General features: G+C 46.8%; 1 protein-coding gene across 1 annotated transcript in view; it reads right to left on the bottom strand.

The window, feature by feature from the left end:
* Nucleotides 1-6,133: 6,133 nt before the first annotated feature.
* Nucleotides 6,134-24,817, bottom strand: part of si:ch211-266k8.4 (TBC1 domain family member 4) — a 37,484-nt gene continuing 18,800 nt past the window's right edge. Inside the window, exons 11-15 of the mRNA XM_062547212.1 lie at nucleotides 19,631-19,732; nucleotides 18,139-18,317; nucleotides 17,264-17,367; nucleotides 13,899-14,093; nucleotides 6,134-6,950 (exon numbers count right to left, since the gene is read on the bottom strand). Of these exons, the coding sequence (XP_062403196.1) occupies nucleotides 6,875-6,950; nucleotides 13,899-14,093; nucleotides 17,264-17,367; nucleotides 18,139-18,317; nucleotides 19,631-19,732 (656 nt within the window). The 3' untranslated portion in view covers nucleotides 6,134-6,874. The remainder of the gene's footprint in view (nucleotides 6,951-13,898; nucleotides 14,094-17,263; nucleotides 17,368-18,138; nucleotides 18,318-19,630; nucleotides 19,733-24,817) is intronic.

Here is a 24,817-nt window from a genome sequence, read left to right as displayed (position 1 = left end):
TCTCAAACAAACAAAAAACCCAGAATGGAACGGAAAGAGAGGCCCAGAGCTGGGGGGACGTCACGTCACGCTGTCTCAGCTGGAGAGTGTTGTTTCGGCCGGACCGGCTCCCCAAAGACAGCTCTCAGAGGACACCTCAAGACGGGCTTTATCAGGACAGCCTGTCATAACCAAACAGGCCGGCCTTTTTCTATTCCCGTGCCTTAATGCAGCTCCCTGCACTGCTCGGCTTTGATAAGTCCCCCCCTCTAAACGGTTTTAATAGGTGTGTGGCCACTATCAGCATAGCAACCATCGACGAAAGATAACCATATTTGATAAAACCCTGTGACATTGCCCTCGCAAAAGTTCATGTGCTTAATCCCTTATGTCACTGTATAAATACAACAAAGCACTGTAAATAGAACCAAATCCACTTCCACCATGTCTAACTACAGGGTATGCAATATTCCACATCTCACACATGCAATTCACATCATGTTGTTGTATGTTCAAAGGAGAAGTGTTTGGACTTTTTTCTGTCTGTAAGCTATTGCGATGTTCTGTGGCTTATACACAATTGGGCTAATACACAGGAAATGACTGTCCATTACTACTGTGACTCTGCAAGTCAGCACCACTATGAAACCTTTCATTTTCACACATCAATCATCAATTGTTCCTGAAGCATGTTCTAGCAAGGCTGAGTCATGTTACATGCGAACTGGGTGTGTTCCGTATGTTCTAGAACACCCACCCACCCACCCACACCATCAGTCAAAAGCTCGCTCACAGCCCAAATCAGCACCCCCTCTCCTCCCTCGACTTCCCCCCTGGGCAGGGCTGGTCACTGTAATGAGACCCTGCCCCAAGCCATTGTGTCACGCTCCATCAGGCCCGACATCATTAATAAAGCCAGGTACCAGTGTGCATTAATGACCCCCGCCCACCCCATCAATTCTTCAGCAGCAGCAGTTTGCGAGGCCGGGATCATTATCATGCCATGTCAGGTAGGATTTGCCCCCAGCTCCTCACAGAATGTGTCACAGTGTTTCCCTCCCTCCCCCTTCCTCCCCCCCCATGCATGCACACACATGTGCGCAAACACCCACCCACACACACACACACACACACACACACACACACACACACAGCTGCAAGTCCAACCTGCGCTCCAGTCTCATTTGGCCGATCGCACCGGGCGGCCATCCACATCAAAGGCCGACCAGGCACCTCATCTGTCACAAGCTCTCGTTAACCAGACAAGCGGTACGCGAGGGGCAGCTGAACACATGGGTTAAGAGTGAAACAGTGGCGCTCCACACTGTAACATATATGTCTCAGTGGGGTGGATGGGTGGGGTGTGTGTGTGGGGGGGGACTACGTTGGCTCATTTCCCTTGGAACAATGCCCAGTCTTGTAAAATGGGGACAAGCTACAGTAGCACACGTGATTTCAGATTTAATTTAACGGTTTGGTATGGCAGAAACATTAGAAACATAGTGTTTTTACAGTCCTGAATTTAGTCCGACAACAAAAATAAAACTCATTCTCAAGGGCATATATTAAATGGGCATACAAAAAGCACATGTGGTCTTTCAGCCAGCGTACGTGAGTTTGCTGAGGGCCCACAATCTTCCACAATCCACAATTCCACCATCAAAGAGTCCTGTAAGAGACAAGTGGAAAAGAGGCCAGAAGGAATGGGATAGATGGGGGCAAAAAGGCAAAAAGACATGCCATAGACAACAAATCACACATACTGTAGTGAGACACCATGTTGCCCAGTCACAGTGAATATCTAGTTATAGTGCCACGATGCCAGTCAGGGCAGAAGTGTGTGATCTGGGATGACGGCGGGTGCGTGCGGAGATTAGCGGTAGAGGGGCGGGCGGGCCGCGGCGGGCAGAACCTCATGTGTGAGACAGAGAAACAGACAGAGATGGCCACAGACAGGCAGACAGACAGACAGACAGACATGCAGACAGACAGACAGACGGGGGAGCCTGTTGGTGTTGCTCTCATGTCTGTCAGGGCAAATGTGCTCATGCGGAGCTCCAGGGCGTGGCCTTATGAATCTTAGATGACAACAACTTCACGGCGGCAGCGCCTGACGGGGTAATTACAAACAACGCACACAAACACTGTGGTGTGGTAGTAACTCCTTCTCGTTTATCACCACCCAAACATATTTACACACACACACACACACACAGACACACAAAACACTCTTAACTTGCTAAATATGGATGAAAGGAAACAAAACAGGCCATTCTGGAGTAAACATCTCTGTATTCAATTGCCTACTATCCACACGTTTAAAGCTATTCAGAATTATTATAAAAAGAAAACCTTATACTGAGCCCATTTCATCTCAAATTTCAGGTGTGAAAACTAATTGACAATGGCATTGAGAGTCAAGAGCAAGGCATTAGACGGCGTCTGGAGTGAAGTTTTCCTCACTTTCAGATGGCGGCTCCTGCTTGTAACAGCCCGCTGATCTTTATGTTGACTCCCCTCGGTCAGGGAAGCGTGACGGCCTGCGCTCGACATGGGAACACAATCTCACGCATGCATGATTCCAGCCCAGCAGGAGAGCACGTCTGGCGAACATGAAACGGTCAACTGCCACAGGCCTCATGGCCTGACTTTACACCCCCGTCTGGCTATCAATGGGCTGCGGTCCGCCATACCATGGCTTTGTGCAGGTGAGGAGTGGGAGTCAGTCCGGCATGGATTATACATTTACCAGTGTAAACACATCCGGCAGGCTTCCTTGAACTCATGCTCCACAGCTCCCACAAAGACAAACAGAGCTCTGTGGAGACACATTTTTCCTGGTTGACAGCCTCACAAAAAGCTGGAATACATAGAAACCCTCAGCATTCCCATAGAGCGCTGCCAAGAGTGTCAATATCGACACCATGGACTAGTATGTCTTTGTTTATGCATGTGTGTGTGAGTGTGAGTGTGTGTGTGTTTAGGCCTGCTTCTCACAGGAAATGGGAGGCATGCAGTCCACAACATGTAAATTAATTTTCACATGAAGCTGGTTGGCATGGCACATGCACATGGCCCTGAAGGGGAAACCCTCCCACTAATAAAACAGGTTCTCTCCCCAATGAACCAAACCACTTGCACTTGAACACAGAGTTCCTCTTAACAGCAGTTATGAAAACCCTTTAATTAAAATATGGTAATGCCGCCCTCTCTACACGCTGCAGTGTTTTCAGAGATGGCGGCCTATTAGTATTCATTGTAGGGACTGGTACTTGGCAACATGTGTGACATAACCTAATGCCATAAAATGGTGATATAACATATTGCAAGCCAAGGATTTATACGGACATTCCAATAAAGTAAATGAAATTGGATTTGAGTTAAAAAGGTGAATTATATTATTTATTACACAATTATAACTGCAGTGATTGAAAAATGGCTATTTCTGGTCATCGTTGTGGTATGAAAGCGAAGCGTCCAGCTTTGCCCGCATGTGAGCTGGTGTGAAGGGGAAACGGCTGACGTGGGAGCGCACGGCTCCAGGAGCAGGTCAACGCTGCTCCAGTCAGACGGGCCGGATGCGCTCCTTTCCCCTCGGCTCGCACACACCTCCCGGCACATGAATCCCAGGAAGCAGATGGCTCTTCTCCCTTTTCCTGCTCACCGCTTCCTTCAGTTCAGACTTAACGAGAGACGGAGAGCGACGGAGGGAACCAATGGGAAAGAAAGAGAGAGGGGAGGAAGAAAGGAGAGCAAGAGAGAGAGAGAGAGAGAGAGGAGGTGGAGAGCTTTTGCTTTTTTCGTAAAAAGAGGAAAAGGAATGCCAGCGAGGAGGAAGACCAGGAGGAGGTGGAGAAGTGAGGCTGTTCACCTCTGGCAGTTAGCCCAGTTTTCCCTCTCTCTCCCCCGCCTGATGAGCCGCTAATCCTCCATGTTGGGGACCCGTGTCTCCTGAAGGGACGAGCGCTCGCTGGGGTCTGAATGTGGCAAACTCAGATAGCACAGATGTCAGCGTGGAACTGACTTTGACAAGGTTCCCAACACCACCCCGAGCAATGGCAGAAGATGGGGGAGGATTGTAAAGGTTTTACCTTCTGCAGAGTGAGAGTTTCTGCAGAGAGAGGGAGAGAGAGAGAGAGAGAGAAAGAGAGGGAGTGTGTGTGTGTGTGTGTGTGAAGGGGCTGTCAATAATTAAGCTTCATCCGCCTGCTTCTGTACGCATGCAGATGTTGGCAAGGCTTTAACGAGCTCTCCAGGAAGCCACTTCTGACAACAACTCTACAAAGACAAATTGTAACCCAGGCTGTGTGTGTGTGTGTGTGTGAGAGAGAGAGAGTGTATGAGTGTGTGAGAGAGAGGGAGGGAGAGTGTGTGTGTGTGTGGGAGTGAGAACCTGGGCCTAAAGGTCTACAGTTCTCAGTGTTTGATGCAGCTGGACCAACCAAAAGCAAGCACACGTCAGAGGGGAGTTTCAGAATGATGAGGAGTTATGGGAAACCAGATCAAGTGGAGTATACTTTAACAGGATGCTGTGGTCGAGTGGTAATAGATTACTCTCCTTCGATGACACATCGTCTTACTGAACAAAAACAAACAGCGGGTAAAGACAAGGAGGAACCAAAACAACAAAAAGAGAAAGCCATTCAACTGTCTAATGAAAGCATCAAGCAATAAGCACATCCTCTGGCACGGGCCAAAACAAATCTCTTTTAAACATGTGCTGAGATTTGGAGTTCTGAATCTGTTCCGAGTTCTCTCTCTCTCTGTGTGTGTGTGTGTGTGTGTGTGTGTGTGTGTGTGTGTGTGTGTGTGTGTGTGTGTGTGTGTGTGTGTGTGTGATCTTTGTGGCCTGGGGTAGCGTCAAAACGTATGTGCTCCTCCACCTCCTCTGCCTTTCATCCTGAACTACCAGGTTTGGCTCATTACAAGGGCAAAGGGTTCACTCAAAGCATTCCAGCACTTAATAGGTCACTAATAGATTATTTGGAGAGGGGACAAGGGAGGCCCAGGTATGCACAGACACACACAGGCACTGACACCTAGTACTAGACAGAAACCCTCTCAAATATACCCCCAGTGAGTCATTCAGGTAGCCTCACATGTAAAGGTTTTTAATGTTTGTCTTAAGTGTTAAATAACTTAACTGTTAAGTTTTCTCAGTCTTTGTTCCAGTTAGTGGTGATCAGTGCTGGTGCTGAGATTCGACTCCTCGAGAGGCAGATTCATCGGGAGTTCCTAAATTCCCAACTTGTGCTCTTTGCTCAACTGGGACAAAGATGGAAAAATAATGAGTGCGCCTCCAATTTCAAAATGTGCCAGTGATCATTCATTTATCACACGTGGTGCTTCTGGGAGGAGAGTAGAGGGTGTGGGGGAGTGAACTACAATAACGACGAAACAAAAACAGAACAAAACGAGACAGACACCTTGTCCTCCACGGTGTGGTGTGGCACGGCGCCAGCGATGCGACACTGCGGCGGCGGCAGGAGCAGGAGGAGCAGCTTCTCGTGTGGTTGTTGTTTGTGCGAATCCTACACGGGGGATAATTACAGGAGCCTGAATGCCTCCCAAGAACACACACACCTCGGGACACACCCTCGCTCTTCACGCGCGACACTCCACCTGTGCTACCGTTTGACGTCTCTGCCATCCTCCCAAACCACGCTTGACAGATAGAGCAGGCAGACGCCATCCACACAGTGCGTGGGATTGGCAGAGACGCAACAGGTTTTCTAATTGCTTTCAGTGGGATGACTTTCAAAGACTTGCACTTGATGGTCATGACTTCAAGCAGGCTGTTAATTGTAAAAACATTTAGGCGTAGACGCCATTGAATTATCACTCTGGAAAAATGCACAAACACTTATGCCCTCACACTCCACTTATCAGCCATTATTTTCATGGTGTTGTGAAACCCTATGCTATATGTACCATGCAAGCTTGCTTATTTCCAATCTATACTTTTCTCTGTTAACAATGAGCTGCTTAGCAAAGAGCGAGGACTTAAATGTATAGCCTTAACTGACACGAGCAATTGAATGCTTTTAACATACAGGGAGCTCTGACTTAGCGTGTGATGTCGTTAAGCTCTGCAGCACACAACTAAGCCACACACATGAATAAATGATGACGGACTATTAAGAGGGCTGTTAATGTTTTATTATTTCAAACTGCTATATAAAAATATTACAATAAAACCAGAGGCTGCGCTGTGGTGGCCGCGCCATGCACTGAAGTGCCATACAAAAATAACATATGGTTCTTTACTGTAACAGGAAACATCAAAGTAGACCTGCTCAATATGGCTCCACATGAATTAATAAATGTGCTAGTGTGCGAGTGACTCGAAAAGCACTAAAATATGTGATCTAAAAGAGGCACATATGGACAAGTACAGACAAGTACGACACAGTCAAGTCACTCTGAATGAGTAAAAAAAAAAAACATGCATAAATGTTGTGTTGCTGACTAGGCCTTGACGACATGGGAGAACAGATAGAAGTACAGTTTATCTGTGGCAACTCCACCGAAAGAGTCATCCATCACAGCTGCAGCGACTCCCCAGCAGTAAATCTCTCCTCGGAAGCCCCCCCTGGGCCCACCCCTCTGTCCATGGCAGCCTGCCCAGCGTAAGTGCTCTTGAGTGGACCTACTCGAACCCCAAAGGTCAGCTTGCCCCTGGAGGAGCCAGCCCCGGAGCCCCGAAGCCCGCAGAGCCGAGAGGGGAGGATCGATTTCAGGCAGGAGAGCAGAAGAGAGAGGCAGTGCATGGGTCAGGCTTTCTCTAGTCCAGAGAAAAGTGGCCGTGCGGAGACATTAAGATGAGGATGGACTGTGGGGAAGCTGGTAGTGAATGAGGGCCTAGGGGCTTCTTCTTCCTCCCATATATAGCTTCTTAAATTAGCTGTGACTCCCTGACTGTCAGCCTGGGATTCTGTTCATCCTGGGCCTCACATTGGGGAGACAGCATCCTTTCAATATCAAACAAATGAGAAGAGAGAAAAAAAAGACAGAGGATTATGTAGGTCAATCGTTTTCAGTGAGGGTTGGAACAAAAATAGAAAAATCAAGAAAATGTTTTTCTATCATTTTAAAGGCGGAATTTTGTGCAGCTGAGTTGTATCTTTGTTACGGCAGAACACACAAATCAAAACTCAGCGACAGAATGTGTGTGCGCGCCTGGAGGATACACACACATACACACACAGATAAAGAGATGGAGAGAAAATGTTGACTTTGAAGAGAAAGTTCACCTGCTTTTTTTTCCACAATCAACTAAACTCAAGTGTAGCTACATCACAACACGGCACAGGAGATAAGCATCCTACCCTTTACTGCTGAAAGCACGGCTGTCCTCACTTAAAGCTATTCAGGGGGATAAAAATAAATGAAAAAGATTCAGTTCTTTTTTAACTCTTCCCTCAGAGAAGAGAGGAAAACAAAACCAGGGCGCGCGTTAAAAGCCTGAGATGTCTGGAATGGCTTCCTCCTTCCTAAGGCCTTAAGAGCACTTTACCGTTTCTTCGCCGGATATGTGGCACCGAGCCCTGAATGGAGTTGAATTTCTGATGTTCGAAACGCCACCGCTGTGCCGCAGACTGAGTGCCACTTGCTGGTTTTGATGGCGCTGCCTAAAAAACACACTTTTTCAGAAGGAGGGAGCGTGTATTAAAAAAAGCCTCGATCCTGTCTACATTATTGAGAAGAAGCGCAATGTGTACACAACAGGGTAAGGACAACGGAGACTTTATTTGCCAGTCGCTCATTAAAGCCTAAGTATGGCCTAGAGGGAGAAAGGAGCAGAAAATGGAGGGTGTGTGTGTGTCCCTCCGAGAGAATACGCAAAGGGTGGCTCAGGATGTCTTGAGGTGCAGGAGATGCTGCTGAAGCCAGAGGTTTGTGAGCAGAATAGCTTTTATATGCTATGATACTGGTGGGAGGCTTAGTGTTGATGAACTCCTATTATAAAATCAGCTCAGTAGTGGGACACAAACAGAGGATAAACTTGCATAAGTTTAGGAGAAGCCGAGGGCATGTCACTTAGCCCTTATGACCGTAATATTAGGCCATGTTATGAAATGGCTATGACTTCATCCTAAACTAAAATCACATCATTTTTAACATTATAGTCATGCTCAGCTTGATACAGTATGTAGCACTTTCCGCCGATGGTTTTAGCCACATTTAAGCACATTTCAGACAAACGGCACCGAGATCCCATCTGACGACACATAGTGACGGCGAGATCATTTTCTGCTCTGTTGAGTGGACACAATATGGGCTCTGGAGAGACTCAACAGCAACACACGCATGCACTCAGATTAAAACTCTTACTGCCACAATGGAGCCCCCCCCCCCTCCCATCCCCCCAGCAAAGCAATTCAGCTCTTCCATATGTAAAAAGCGATCATGCAACTGCAGCCGCCCCCCACCGCCCCACCCCACCCCGCCACTCAGCTTCCCACCCCCCTCCGCTACCCATCATAAATACCACTTCTCTCTGGGATGAAAGAGTCTGTGGTCTGTCAGGAGCGGTTTGCAGCATGTGCAACAGCTGCTGCTCATCGCTATGGCCCTCCGCCTCTGCCTCCGCCTCCCACCCCCGCGGAGCCAGCCTCTCCATTTGTGCGGACGGAGATTACCCTGAAGAGTTTATCCACGCTGGATTTAGCCGCGTGTTGTTGGTGCTGCGAGGCGCTAAGGCCAAAACCCGAGGTCCTTTGAGGGCTCTGGCTGAGGGTCGGACAATGGAGCTTTCTGCCCGGCTCCAGGCGTGAGAGGGGAGCAACGGCGGCGGCAGAGGCGGCAGAGGCAGCAGAGGCGGCGGGCAGCAGCAGGTACGGCGTGACCGGAGTGGCCCCACTGAGGCCTCAGCGCTGCCCGGGTAATCCTGACTGGCAGGAGACTGCCCAGGCTCCACTGAGCTCCACACAGGCCAGCGCCGCACATCACTCACGGGTTGAAAAGAGATTGAGGGGAGGAGGGGAGGAGGGGAGGAGGGGAAGGGGAGAGGATGTGATTACCGAGCGGGGCTGATAGAAATGACATCAAACGTCTAATACCAAGGTCACTGGAGATTTGGATGAGAAACAGCCGTGATATTGTGCCCTTCTATCCCCTGAACTTCTCCTACCTTCCTCCCTTACTCTTGCCAAGCGTGAGCATCCAGTGAAATAAAAGGGGGGAAAAAGTATGGAAAGAAAAAACCTGGTTGCTACATACAGTATATTTGGCTTTTCAGCAAAAACATACAGTATTGGACTTTATCCCAATTATCTTGCTTGTGTGGATGTGAGCATTTATAGTGGGAGTGAGATTTTTCCTTTCAGCTTAAAAGCATGAAGCACCATTCACTGTTTTGTTGCCGCTGTCCATATAATTAGAAAAAGTATGCCGTGACCGTGCATTGGACAGCTATTGAGGTTATATGGTTAAAAAGATCAAACTGCTTGAGTAATTGCAATGGCACTGTGGGTTCTTGCGCTCTCCTTCAATTACTGGAGACCTTTGTTCCAGCGCACAACTACAGGTACCAATGACGTCCAGAGGCACTGGAGTGTATCTCTCCGACGATAGGTAAACAATTCACCTAGTTGTTGACAAAGGAGCCTTTGTGAGCCGCGCATACAGCGCAACACTGGCCGAGTGCTGCCTGGATGTGAACGCACGTGAGAATGAGCGGGAGCAGTGACCCCGGGGCAAGGCAGGGGCAAGGAACTACAGAGGAGCTCTAAAGAGCGCCAGATATTAGATTTCTCACTCTGATATCACTCCTGAGGAGGCTTGACGGATCACAATTGTACGACGGGAAAAGCTCGTCCTCAGGAGGTCGGGCTAACGTTATTCCATTGGTATGTACACTTGTGAGGACATTCGGGTTTAGAATGGTCTGAGGTTAGAAGGGGGCTCATTTAGGTTTAATGTGGTCCCAAAGAGACACAATTGAAATGGTGGCCTTTGTGGACCCAACAAGGGCCCTCGAGAAGTAGTCTATAACGTCAGACAAAGCAAGCAATTATGTTCTCTGTGCCTGAGCGGACATATGCATTATTCAAATGTAATTAACTGACAGGGAGACCGCGAAACCAAAGAGCAGAAGTTTTTTTTTTTTTTTTCCAGCGAACGAAAGGAAAGAATTCCTATTGGAAGAACATAGAACAATATGTTCCACACACTAATAGGGAGTTCCAGATCAAGCACTCGACATCAACAACACATTACATTAACACTAAACATCAACATCAAACAGACAAGACTAAAGCTAAAACTAATAAACAAAATACCACTGACAGACAAAATTATTTTGACTCAAAAGTGGCCTCCTGTTTTGATTAGAATAAACAATTGATTCCAAGTGTCTCTGTCAGTCCTGAGGTGATTTCCGTCCCCCGGGGTCTGGGGGGGGAGGGTGGGTTTTATGGAGGTGGGCAGGGAACAGGTGAGTGTGATTCTCCCAGGAAACGTAGGAACGCACGGGGAGGAAACCACTGTGCCGCTGCTGCACTGAGCCTCGTGGCCTTGGGGTCAAGACTTAAGATCACATGCAGGACAAACAAGTGGGTGTGATATTCAGCAGGCCCAGCTATTGGGAAATGTTTGCTCTCCTCACGTGTGGAGTTAAAAAGTATCAGTGAGAAGCCAAAGTCCTCCAAGACCAGGCCACTCTATTCTTCTTCTCCTCCCCTCCACACACCTGGACACTGATGCCATTCTCCATTCTGTCTAACGCACGGCTGAATGGCGACAACTACAAACGAAGGTGGTTTTGCTGTTTCCGGCGAGTGGTTGTGGAAAATAAAAAACTACAAAAGTCAAAAGGGGAACAATGGTGGGAAAAGAAGCGATGGTGTGTTAGTGTCTCTTTTGTCCTGGAAGATTTGAAGCGATCGCCTCCACCCACACACACACTCGCACACACAACAGAAGTCTAGCGCTGGGAAAGCGGGATTGTCATCATGAATAAGTAAAGGCTACAGCGCAGAAGGATTGTGTGTCGTAGGAGTGTGGTTACTGTTGTTCTTACGTTTGGGCAGACTGCCCGGGAATCCACTTCTGCATGTATATTTCATGCGCCGTTTGTAACACAAATATTCCCACGGAGAGCGACTGGCCCTTCATGTTGAAGAGGATGAAACGATTAGCACTGTGATCATAGCCAGCGCACCCCTACACCCCCCCCCCCCCCCGTCCCTGTGCACTTACATAACCCCTTACACCTGTACAATGGTGTTAGGAATGCTTGGCCCGGCTTACCCTTTCAATCCAAGCGGCACATTTGTTGCCCGAGTTCCCTAGTGTGGCTCACACACCGTACAGCTGTGCAGGCGCGTTCATATCAGTAGAGTGCCTGCTCCGCCAGCTATGCAGTAATCTGCCCCCCCCCCGCCCTCCCCCTTCTACCCAGGAGAGTCTCCTCTCCGACAGCTCCCAGGCCGACACATCAAACGCTGGGCACCAGATCACGCAGTGGGCCTCAGACACTCGCCCAACACACACACACGCGCCATGCGGGCGCTTTTCGGCCAAAAAAGCGCCTCATCCCATCACCGCTGTGCCATGCTCTCCAGAGGTTCCCTCAGTCCCCTCATCGCTTCTCTAGTCACATCTATCTAAAGAGAACAAAGACCAACTAAAACAGGGATGTCATTTGTGGAGCTTCAAAAACAGACCCTGTTTGGAATTTTCAGACCCGAATTTTCAATTAAACAGAATCCTGAATAGAGGTCTGTGAAAACTTAGACAGAACATTAGGGCGGGTAAAGATCTTGAAAAGTCTATATATAGTGTAACACAACTAATTATTTAAATGTAAGTGAGTGGTTATGGCATTTACACACCCAACAAATGACTAACTGTTCTACAATGCGCATAAACCACAGACTACGCATGTCAGTGCTATGAATAATTTCATGCACATTCTAATATGCAGCCAGCGGATTGCTAGGCGTCCTTCATAATTATGTGCAATCAAAAATATGCGACTGTGGAAAATTACTGGATTGACTCGTTTTCATGGAACAGGGAAGGATCATCATGTTCTCGGCAAGAACTCAACAACAAATTGTCCCAACAGTGAAAAGCCCTTGAAGCACTGGCAGAACTTTTCGGAGCTCGGAGCTCGGAGCTCGGAGGTCTCACTTGAAATTCTTCTTCACAGTAGAAGACAAGAGTGTCCTCCTTCCGCCCGTACACCCATAACACCCGTTACATCAGCGTGCTCCATACGGCTCATTTCAGAAGGGCAGCAAGGCCATGGGAGCAGAGCGCTCCACCGGCCACCTGCTTTCTCATCCGGAGTGACTCATCTCCGGTCGGGGCCGGAGCGCCGGCGCTTTTTTTTTTCCGTGGAGGTGGCATTTAAAATGTCAGGCAGGCTCGAGGGGATGGATGGAAGGGGGACAGAGAAGGTATAAATATAAAGCTGATGCGGTGGCGAGCTGAGCCCCCCCCCCCCTTTCCCATCACTTCCCTCCACACCCCTCAGCTTTTCCGGCCCCAGCTGAGGTGGAGGTGGAGGTGGAGGGAGGTGAATGAAGTCTCTGGAGCTGCAGGGATGGGGAGGGGGGTGGGGGGATGCAGGTGGGGCTCAAGACTATTTTTAATTTGTCACTGCTTATCTTCACATCCTGACCAGATCATGGAAAAAAAAGGATCCTTTCCGTACAAACCCAAATATAGCTTGTTACTGAACATGTTGATTTACAGTACACAAAATAGGCAAGCTTGTTCTCATGTATAATTTCTACATTTATGTTCATCTATGTGCCAGACCGCATGAGGAAAAGCTTTCCGGGATATCTGGGGAAGGATAAATCAGCACACTCCTTTTAATATGAACTGGGGCCTTCTCTTCCATAGCCACAAAGTCTGGAGCCACTCTTAAGCATTCAAACATTAGTTTTTACAGAACACTTTTTTTTTTTCTCGGGCTGTTAGTTACCAAGCTAATAATTTTGGTTTGGCTGCACCCTCCATAAGGATATAAAGAAAAAACATCTACCGTTTTCATATGTGCAGCATGCACTACTCTAATTAACCAGAGGATTTTCTTCACATGAATCAGTGGCATAAGATCTGAAGTCTAACAGAGGCAAGTTTTTGTTATTGACTATTGAATGGAAGGTTCTCTCTCACTCACTTCTTTCCCCTAATATTTTTTTTTTTTTTTTTAAGATTTCTGCAAGCCTCCTCACTCTTTTATGAACTGAAAGTCTTGACAGAAAGATCACAGGGGGGAAAAAACTCCCTTCTTGGTTCCATTACAGCTCAGTTTTCTCAACAACATAACATTCTCAGTATCCAAAAGCATGATTCAACCTCTCATCAGCTAGCTTATTGGGCACGGGTGTGGGGAAATATCCCTCCAACTAAAATGTCATTACAATCACCTTGCTGTCAACACTAAAAAATCTGCCAACCTAAAATTGGCCATCCTAATCCGGCAAACAAAATGACTGGTAGGCCTTTACATCATCCCTGAAGACATCTATCTGCACCTTGATCACGGAAGATCAGAGGAAGACGATTGAAGCCTGATGTTTTGATTTATTGTGCCAACAACAACTGCAGTTGCTGTTTATGCTTATGGTTCCTAGCAGATGGTATTATCCAGAGCAACTTACAATGACAGCATTGTAAAAGTCATATGACCTAAATGTAACAAATAAATGAAATAAAGTGCTGTTTAAGGCAGTCTGACACTGAAAAATCATCTAAAATACATTCAGCTCAAAAACATATTGTTTGTCTGTCTTTGAATTTGTTAGGCATGTTTAATTAAACCTGTACAGAGAGTGTAGTGTTTACAGGATAGGGTCTCTCCATCTAGATCTTTATAGCATGTGTGAAATGGATCTTATGTGATCTTGTGTGAGTGTTCATGTGAGTGTGATACTGACCCATCATGGGGTAACCTGTACCTGTAATGTCCTGCTGTAGACCACGCTGGTCGGGGGCTCTCTGCGCTGACAAGTAGGGGTCTGTGTGTAGAGTTGCGGGGGGATCCCATGGGACAGAGCTGAAGGGACCTCCGCCTGAGAGCCTTGTGGACGCTCCTCCGATGGGCCCCCCGCCCCGCGGGCCCTGACCTCAGCCTCCTGAGGCCTGGCTCTGAGCTGTGGACACACACACACACACACACACACACAGACACACACAGACACACACAGACAGAGACACACACACACACACACACACACACACACACACACAGACACACACAGACACACACAGACACACACAGACACAAACACACAAACACACACACAGCCAATTAAGGAATTGTAAGACTCTACACCCAAACTCAGCAACTCAGCATGAAGAAGTCAGAAGAATTGCAGAGTAAGTTGAAATCCGGTGAGGTGCTTTGCCGTGAGACAGGATAGGTGTGGGTAAATACCCATAAAACTGTCAACATTAAAAGTGGGATGAACAAGGTGTACAAAAAAAAGCAAACCGACAGATGACTGAAACACCCTGGCCACACAAATGAAGAAAAAAAAAATGCTGGGAACACTCCTAAATAACACTCCTAAAAACACAGGCACGTACACACATGAACACACACACACACACACATCCACCCACCCACCCCTAAAGTAGTGCTGTTGATAAATGTCATAAACATTAGTGGGTTGATTTATCTCCTCATCACAGGAAGCACCTGTGGGAGCAGGGGTGAGATATCATCAGATCCCTGTTTACTGACGAGGCCTCACTGCCCTGAGGGGAATGGCTGGGCGAGTCACGCTTCATTCAAATACTCACACAGGTACCCACAATCCACTACCAAACACATCTGACAAACAAAACAGTTGCACACACTGTACATGTACAACCAGCCACAAAAGAAAATAAGGTAGAGGAAATGACTCTGCTGACATTACAATACTACAAACCACTAAACTGAAACTACTGCTGAGATACTTTAAAATGGCAACAGTCATTTCACTAAAAAAAAAAAAAAAACATGTGAAGGTTCCAACAATGCACATATAGACTACTACAATTAGAGGACAGACGGTAAGAAAGAGGTAGAAGAGCCATTTTCTAAGAATAATACAAAACTACCTACATGTGGTTAGATTTTCTTAAAACAAGTAAGAATAATTATATTATTTGAAGGATCTACCCAATTATTTAGCATTTAGACTTCCCTGTGAGCTCGTCCGAATGGCAGGGATTCTTGAGTTTAATGGGTGAAATGTTACGTGTCACTATGATATTCAGTCTGATGGCATGAGACATGAAGGGGCCACTGACCTTTACCCTCAGGCTTCCGCTCACAGACCCACCCCTGGGCAAGAAGAATGGCCGGTGTGTTGTTGTCGTAGAGGGGGCCGACCCAATCAAATGCCTTAGTTACCTTCAATTAATATCAGACAAAAAAGAAGGGCCCCATGTGTTGGCCCGGTGGGGGCACCTCATAAACACCTGACAATACCTCCCGGGTGACACGACTCTCTCTGCCCTGAAATATCAGGGGTCTTTCACTCTGCAAGGTAGACAAAAAAACACTAGGTTCCCTAAAAAACACTAGGTTCCCCCCCCCCAAATCTTGTCAAATTAGAATAATCCACTCGGTGGCCTTGGTGACCCAGCCTCATTTGGGCGATTTCTGCCACTTGACACTAATGCGGGACCTGCCTGGAATGACTGGCATGCGGACGCTCCCCTGGCCCCGGCACAAAGGCACACAGTCTCCTCGGCCCGTGAGGCGGGCCCCCCCTGCCAAACTCCGCACAGTCCTCATCCGAATTCAACAAGTGTCCCGAACGTGTCTGAATGCAGAGAATGTATCACGTTTAATGGGACGCAACGGAACTAGCCACGCTCTTTCCACGGGTTGATAACCAACACGCTAACTTCAATTTAAATCCTAAAGTAGTTCAATGGTCTGCTGAGATCATGTGAGATTTTATTTCCCGAAACAAAGGCACATATTTGCAGTTTAAAACTTTAAACTACTGTAGTTTGCTGTCAATTAATCAATGTTTATACATTGATTTTGCAGAATTTCTTGGGTTATTATAAGCTTAATACACAGGGACATTTCTTTTCTTCATTCTATTCTAGGATTAAAGTACCTACGGTTCATACAACAATGCAGCCAATGCACTAGAAATTTCTGTAAAATAACTTCCATCATGATCTTTAGAAATTATCTAATTTCTTCCCCATCACACCAATACTAATGTAAACACTACTAGTAGCAATACAGGCTAAACTCGCAAGGAATCTCTACATTTCCTCTCAAGGTAAACTGAAGCTGAAGAATGCTAGTCTGTGTAAAAATGTTAGCTGAAGCACTTTCCATTCTTTGTCCAATCTTTTCACTGGAATACAATGTTCTTCAATGTGAGTACTACGACAACAGCAAGGTTGTCATTTTAAAAGGGTGATGTGGCCTCTGTGGTTTACCAGAGTGCTTGGCTGAATGGAGAATGTTGGCCTACACTCACACACTCCCCTTTCTGTACGTTTCACAAATGCTGTGCTGTGCTCTCATTCACCAGCGGAACAATCAATAGGTAACACCCCATCATTCAGATTGAATGGGGTAGAGTGCATAACTGATTAGGACTACAAGAAATATGTGACACCTAAGAATGTTTTACCCTACTGTCATGGAAGGCATTCTTTTGGGAAGTATTTCAGTCATGCGATGTGTCTGAAAACAACTCCACTCCATTAAATGGCAGTAACGCTTTGAGAACCGGATTTTCTTGCACAGAGAGCACAGGTGCGACAGTCTCGTCGCTGTATGCATGGGAGCCATTTAACGACTGTTACAGGCAAGCCTGACAGTTTAAGTTAATTATTTCTGTCTTGTCGACCCAAGCACAAATCCATAAATCACTGCGACAGGCGACTACAAGCTATATGAAGAATGCGCTGGATGCTCCTATAGTGGCCTCAGATGCACACATGGTACTGTATGGCTCAGTGAAAACGCAGCAGTCTTAAAAAAGGCAGGCAACATTTGGAGGGCTGAATTAATATGTGCAGCTTCGGGAGGTTGGAGCGGAACAGCTGCTGCAGCCTTCAGCTGTTTTTTTTTGTGATAATTACCTGATGACCTTTTTTAGCGTACCGCTGGGAGATAGAATCATTAAATATGGAAACAATTCATTTTAATGGGGAAAAATGTTATGCCTCTTTTGCTCCAATGCACTGGGCATATATGCATACGATCAGGCACACAGACACACACTGCATCACACACACACACACACACACACACACACACACACACACACACGTATCCTTTCACTTTTTGACTGACCAGTCCTCTGCAGCACCAGCGTCTGATTCCTGGGAGGATGGGGTTGGTTTCCTGGACAGTATGCGTAGGCCGGGTCCCTTCTGGCTCCTCCTCTTGGCTCGGATCTGCCAGTGAAGCAAGGCAGGAGCATTATGCACTCACTGCTACACCTCAGATCAAGTGTCACAACAGGCACGCAACAACACAAATACATTTTGCACTTCCTGAAGCAAGCGTTGTTGGATTTGCCCCCCATCCTTGACCAAAACAAATAAATAAAAATCTAGCACTTTTTTTGGTGTGTACACTAAAGAGATGCATTCTTGCACTGGTTCTGAATGGCGGTGTGAAAAACAGCTTGTCTCTCTGAAATCTTGGATTCTACTGCCAAAACTCCCCCCGAGCCATTTCTTGACCTGCTTTCTCAACAGGAAAACAGGCAACTGGAAGTGAAATAATGATGATATCCATACGCCCATGAAGCCAGATAAAGGCATTGTTTCCATACAATGGGTGCATAGGAGTCAAAGGAGTGTGTGTGTGTGTGTTTGTGTGTTTGTGTGTGTTTGTGTGTTAGTCAGATGAAATGAATTATTCAGACAATTATTCCCCCTGAGAGAGTGGATGTGGGGTAAAGGGCCCTGTGTAAAGGCTACCTGAGAGAGTGGATGTGGGGTAAAGGGTACCTGAGAGAGTGGATGTGGGGTAAAGGGTACCTGTGTAAAGGGTACATGAGAGAGTGGATGTGGGGTAAAGGGTACCTGTGTAAAGGGTACCTGAGAGAGTGGATGTGGGGTCAAGGGTACCTGTGTAAAGGGTACCTGAGAGAGTGGATGTGGGGTAAAGGGTACCTGTGTAAAGGGTACCTGAGAGAGTGGATGTGGGGTCAAGGGTACCTGTGCCTGGGGAAGGCAGGCTGAGACCTTGGCCTTGGAGGGCTGGAGTTCCGTGGAGCTGCTGGAGGATGTGCGGGACTGCTTCCTGCCGCCACTCGACTGGCCCACCACCACCAAGTACCGCCGGGCCACACGGAGCATCCGCGTAAACACGTTCTTGGTCACACAACCCGTGGCCTCTACAGGAGCAAATGCCAACGATGAAGCTTCAGAACATAGTAGTGAGTACATTAACATTCATCGATTTAGTGGACACTTTCTTTTTTATCCAGAGCGACATACAAATACGGACATTCAAGTCTTGACATACAGTCTAAAACAACACAATATCTGCATTCAGCATAATAACTAACTAATCATCCATGATGTCTATAATTATGTGCACTCTTCAGCTTGTTTTATCAGGAACATCTGAGGTGGTAGTGCACAGCTTGACACTGAACATATGACACTGGAGGGTTTATTTCCTTTCCAAACAGTACATTTTCACAGACCTCATGTTTGTGTGCTTTGCACTGCTCAGCTGTGACAAGCTCTGTTTTTGCTACATATTGTCTTTACACAGGTGGCATTAACTCATCTGCCTAAAGCTGAGATTACATAAGCTAGGAAAATCTATACAGTCCATACACATGTGCGCACACACACACACACACACACACACACACAAAAGACAACGGCACTTACAAACCCTGTCTGTACAACTCGCTCAACAAGACCATATAACACTGTCTGTTTTCGCATGCACTTATTACACAATCAGTTGTCTCGAGGACACTAGCTCTCTAGTCCTGACGACAAATTAAGCGACAAATCACTTGCTGTCACGGGACAACGCTCAATGTTGCTGCTAAATATCTTAAGCAGCTTGATATACATATAAGGGACTTAGCATACCATATTCTGTCATGCGTATCTGGGCTCCAGGCCTAATGTAAACCCCCGCCCAGAACGCTATTACACTTATACTGAATGTAACATCTACAAGTATTAATGCAGTCCAGTTGAGTGAAGATGTTTACATTCCCTTACTGCCCTTATTATATTCCCTTAGTGCACGCCTTGATAAGGTATACTGCAGGTGCAGCTATAAACAGAAAGTGCAACTTGCTACAACAAAGAACAAATAGAGAAACACTGCCCACTTTACAAACGTTTCAGTCAGTCAGTAATTTCCTTTCTCTGGAATGACAAAATGTGTCAAACAAAGAGATGTATACGCTGTTGGTTAAATAATCCATCATCAAAAGTAACAAAGTTGCACTCGACTATCTGCCAGCCATCTTGTGGAACTCTAAGGCATTCCAGTGTATCAGTTACGAATATGATTCTGACACAAACAGTTGCAAATAGAAAATGTGAGAACTATGCACATGGGGGATACTGTGGCTCATCAATCTCCCTTTCATAAAGTGATCCGCAGGCCAATCAGCCTGTGATGAGGGTCCAAAACTAGTTTCATCCAACAGAGAGGCAAAGAGAACCCATTCACCCTTTGTTGGTTCCTTGGCTGCGAGTGTTGATGCTTTGGCATCGGTCTTGTGGGCTTCGGGCTCTGCGGTCGGCGGAGATGTGCAGTTGGGCTTCAAGTTCTCTGCAGAGGAGAATAGGAATGAGAATGGTTTTTGCTGACCTTTTAAAAAGGAGGAGATTAACGTGGTCAGAGCCACCAGGCATATGTAGGTTAGGAGAGTACACAGACTCTTTGAGTTGCCGATGGGGGAAAAAAAGCAATACAACTGAAAACCTGGGGATAGAGAAGACAGAGATAAATTACGCATACTAGAAGAAAAAAAAAACACAAAATAACCCCAAACTGAACCTGCTGTCAGTGTGTTCAAGAATGGTTTCTAAAAGCCCACTGGAATCACAGTGTAATCTGAGTCATTCATCATCACTGATGGTTTGAGGCATTCAGCTATTGCAAGTATTGGCAAGAATTTCTGACATCCTTCACAGGGTTTTTGTGTGAGTCGTATATCCACATGTCAAATAAAACACAAATCTCTGTTAACTCATTCTCACGGGTAGCATTGCGCTGCAACCCACTCAGCTTCTTTTTCTGAAAGACTGGATCTCAGCTGGATTTCCTGAGAAAGTAGGGGTAAATAACTGGGGCAGGGTGTTGATCTGCCAGGGCAGAGGGCACACAGTGGGTTTGCCAGGCTATAATTTGCTCTGTGAGAGGACTGTTAATGGAGCGAAACACCGCGGACTTCCCACTGGCATCTGTTTCAAAGAGGGGGAGCCAAACAGATTAACAGATGATGCAAAACCAAAGGATCACCCCCACAGTCTAATGCAATAATAACAGAGCTGCAATTCTGAAGAGGGATCATAGATAATCCGCTGACGACAGTGAAGATTTTCAAAGGAGGAGGAGCTTTTCGGTTTTGTTCATCAGTGTTTCCTTCAGGGGGGAGGCCGTGTTTGGCGGCTTACCATGATGAGCACACAGAAACAAGGTGAACTTGAAACATTAAACTATCCCGTTAGCTATTCATACTGAGCTAATCACTTTAGCTATACGCTAATCAAGGCTTGATCTCAGGCAAACTGCGCTACACTGCAGGTAAAGGTTAAAAAGACACATTTGGGCTGAACACGTTCTACAGATTTAACTACATAACACTTTTACACAAGAATCCTTCAACAGCTGCTTTTCTTTCTTCCTCAAAACAGAGGCGCTGATGCATACATGAGACAGTCTAATAATTCATGTTTAGGGGAAAAAAAAGGTGGGGATTGGTATCAGGCCGGACAGGTCTGGAGGTGTCTGTGCGATTGGCTGCACGTCATGTTCAGAGGGGCCGTTCTCCTGTATGACTCAAGCCCTAATGACAGCTTCCTGCCCAGCGTGGGGATGACAGCCGACACTCAGACCCTGACCCGCCACCAGGAGGACCATGACGCATGGCTCCAGGAGTCGCGGTACTTCGAGGGAAGTGCCCTTGGATAGCCTATGTGGGGACTTCCCGCTGGGAGGTGCCTCTCAAGGACACTGCTTATCTATGATTCATAGCCCCCCCGGTCACAACAGTCCTTCATCATCTTTATGAGGTCCAGGGGTTAGGCACTTTGGGTCACTTCAGATGGCCCTGCACTGGGCCTATGGGATATTTCTATTGAAATCTACTTTGGCAAGATGGACATTCGAGACACATCTGGTTGAGGGTGAACTTGACTATATCACCACCAGTCAGGGTCCTCTTGTAAATTATGTACAAAAGGACCCATAGCCCTCTACACAAACTGTGAAGAAGCACGTCAAGTTAGTGACAGTATCCGGACATCAACGGTGTTCATTTCCTTTTTCAGTGACAAGCCGTGAAGTCATGTTCTCAAGTACTCAGCCAAAAGAAGACAAGATGTCCTCATGAAGCCTTTCCGAATGTTTTGCACGGAGCATCTCAAAAGAAAAAAACTTAGCTTTACCATTCAGGGAGACCTTATAGTCGGTCCTCCAATGGAATATATATATACTGTATATTTAGAGGATATCAGTGGCCAGACTTTTTAAAGACACAAGTTGCTAACACAGCATCTCTTTCAGAAGCACACCTGCTTTCTTGCTTCCTACCATTAGCCCTCTGTTCTTCTGCCCCTTGTGAATTCAAAGGATGTCTCTGAAACGCCCCCAGGTCACTATGCGGACCACCGAAAAGGCCTCACACACCACCGACAAACCCTGAATCAACTTCTAGCGAAATTGCTGACAAAGTTCTTTCACGCAAAGTGAGATGCAACAACTTCAGGGGTGGTTCATTAGATTATTTTTGTGGGGGTTTTGGCAGGAGAGTCTGTATTCCCTTCCAAGTAAACCTCAAGAGGATCAGTTCCAATGCTGGTTCTTTGTTACTTGCTCTGTTACAGCTTGGTAAATCTCAAAGGGCTGCATGGATTTCCAATAATTCTTCCACAATTAGAGAAGTCAAAAAGAGAGAGAACGTCTCACTGTTGTACCTTGTAATTCATAGTCACTGATAAAGCTTCACAACTCTCCAAGTTGCGATCTCTACCTGCGATGCGGCAGTGAAGACAAATTAACTCCTGACAAGCTGTCACTGTGGCATTCACCCAAAGGAAAAAAAAGTGAGTCTCTCCAGACAAAAGAGAGTCATCTCACAAGTCGACGGAGTCATTTCTCTTTATCTCTCTCGGAGGAATGCAATGACAGTATGGGAACGACAATGGACCTGCCCTCTGGGCACAGATCAGGCCTTCACGTAAGCCTGGCGACTTCAAACACACGATCCAGCCGTCTTCTCCGGCGTGGCATCGAATGTATCTTTGGCTGGGCAGAACAGCCTCTGCCAGGTCCACAGGTCAGGAGATGAGGGTAGATTATCCAGCACACACCACAGGTACCAGGGCCCTGGTTAGGTGCCACACATTAGCATACCAAACCTCATCAGTCACTTCAACCCTTGTTTGGCTTCCTGGACTATGTTGAAGGACAAAGTGATTTAAAATAAAATAGAAAATGCCATTGCTTTGGATGTCATTGGACAAGTCTGCACTGTAACCTGCTTGTCAGGACAATAACAATACACCCCTGCAAAATTGCCTCTTAAGATGTGATGGTTATATTACTTCCCTTCAGTGTAAAGAGGTCAGACTTGATTACCCTAACTCTGACTATTACTCATGCTAGTTGGCAGTTAATATGAGACTGTGGGATTATAAGGGACTGCAACCTGTATTTACCTGCTGGGTCACAGTCAGGGTTAACTTACACACACACTCTCCCACTCACACTCACACTCACTCACTCAGTGGCGCTGTGTGAACTTGCATCCATCTTATCAGCAGCTCATCTCAACCAAACATCAAAGACGGCGTTTCCCCTTCAAAGAATCAGCGCACTTTCAGATCAGAACAGAGGAGATCTCTTTCCACAATTGCACCCTGTGGGAAGGCTGATGGAGAGACAAGCGTGCGTGCGCACACACACACACACACACCATGGCAGAAAAGGCACAGGAGACTGACTCATTCTGCTGTGGCGAAGCTGAAACAGCGCTAGGGCTCCTTTTCGCGTTCCCAAAACACAGGAGTCCAATCTCACCTCCGCAGGTTTCCTGAGAGCCGACGCATTGGAAGCAGGGAAACGACCTGGCAGATAACAGGCGAGCGCAGCTAATGAAAGCGCTCGCCGCGCAAAGATGAGGTCATCGGGTTCATCAGATGCTTTTTCGGCGGACCGGTGAGAAAGCCCGAGCTGTGAAATCAAGCGTCAGCATGACATCAAGTCTGTTGAAGTTTAAGAACCCCCTCTGCAAATCAAGGCCCCTGCAATCGTTATCTTGCTTCGATAAAAGAAAGCAAACAAAGCTAGCCGCTGTCGATTAGCGGCCTGGTAAGGGTGGCGGACATTTCAGCCGGGCCAAAGAAGAAGGCCAGAGGGCAACCTCGAGAGGAAAGCTGATAAAATGGAGGGAAAACGAGAGCCAATGACCACACAGGGCCAGAGCCGAGAAAGAAACACAGAGGCACAGGGACACAGTCTAGTCCCAACACAAAAGAACTTGCTGACTGCATGCCTGCTTTCTACGATCTGTTTGAAGTGTCTGCCAAACCGTTCCTGGGTAATATATCAAAATAGAAAAAAAATGCCTTAGCGGCGGGGAGAAATATTAGTGTAGAAATAAAGCTGTTCAAATAACGTAATGCCCACTGGAATGGAAACGTTGCTGTCTTGCTTAGGTTTGCTCGGTTGTGGGCTGAGTTATGGCATTTTCCTTACAATGCCTCGGATATCCTTTCATAACAATGTTTTCCCAGTGCCAAGTGCTTAAGATTAAACAGTGATTAACCAGAAGAGATTGAATAGTCTCCTCCATCTTTGGCATTTAAAAGTAATAGCCTTTGCGGATAAACCCTCTTCTTAAACCAAAGAAAAACAAGAGGATTTAAGACTTCATTGCGCACGCAGCCCATGAAATTATAGTTGAAAGACAAATACAGATGGGACCTTCTGTTTGGACATCCGGTTCAGGCATTTAACATTCACGTCAATTTGATAAGATTCAGATGCAGTCAACCACGACTTATACTAGGATAAGTCATCATGTCAGCCCACAAAGGGATTCATAGCTACAGGGATGAACTGCTGTGTCTTAAAAATATCACTACACCTAATTACTCCATGTTGAGAACAGAACAAATTGGATGGGGATTCTAATGGAAAGCCAGCAGATAACTCCCATTAGCGTCCACAGTTGCAACATGTGTGGGGGCTGGAGGAAGAAGACACACTCATTCACAGCGGCTAACCAGGTGCCCTGAGAGTGCCTGAGGGGCTTAATTCGCAGCAATCACAGGGCGAGCCGGGCAGCTGCGAAACCCTGACACCTCCGGGTCCACCCAGGGTCAGGGCTCCTCACAGTACTCATTAAGCAATGTAAGGACACCACAGAGGGAGTGAGAGAGAGAGGGAGAGAGGGAGAGAGGGAGAGAGGGAGGAGAGAAGACACAGTGAGAGAGAGAGAGAGAGAGAGAGAGAGAGAGAGAGAGAGAGAGAGAGAGAGAGAGAGAGAGAGAGAGAGAGATTACAGAGGGCAGCCACAGCCCGTGGTCAGACAGGCCATTTCATCTAATCAAGCATGGGCTCTTACACTGCAGCTACAAACAGCTTAGTAAGACACTATTATTGGGTGTGTACCACCACCAACTCACA

This window comes from Sardina pilchardus, chromosome 10 (genome assembly GCF_963854185.1).
Source record: "Sardina pilchardus chromosome 10, fSarPil1.1, whole genome shotgun sequence".
Classification (NCBI taxonomy): domain Eukaryota; kingdom Metazoa; phylum Chordata; class Actinopteri; order Clupeiformes; family Clupeidae; genus Sardina; species Sardina pilchardus.
The sequence above is the reverse complement of the archived record's forward strand: the minus strand, read 5'-3'. Positions and strand labels throughout refer to the sequence as shown.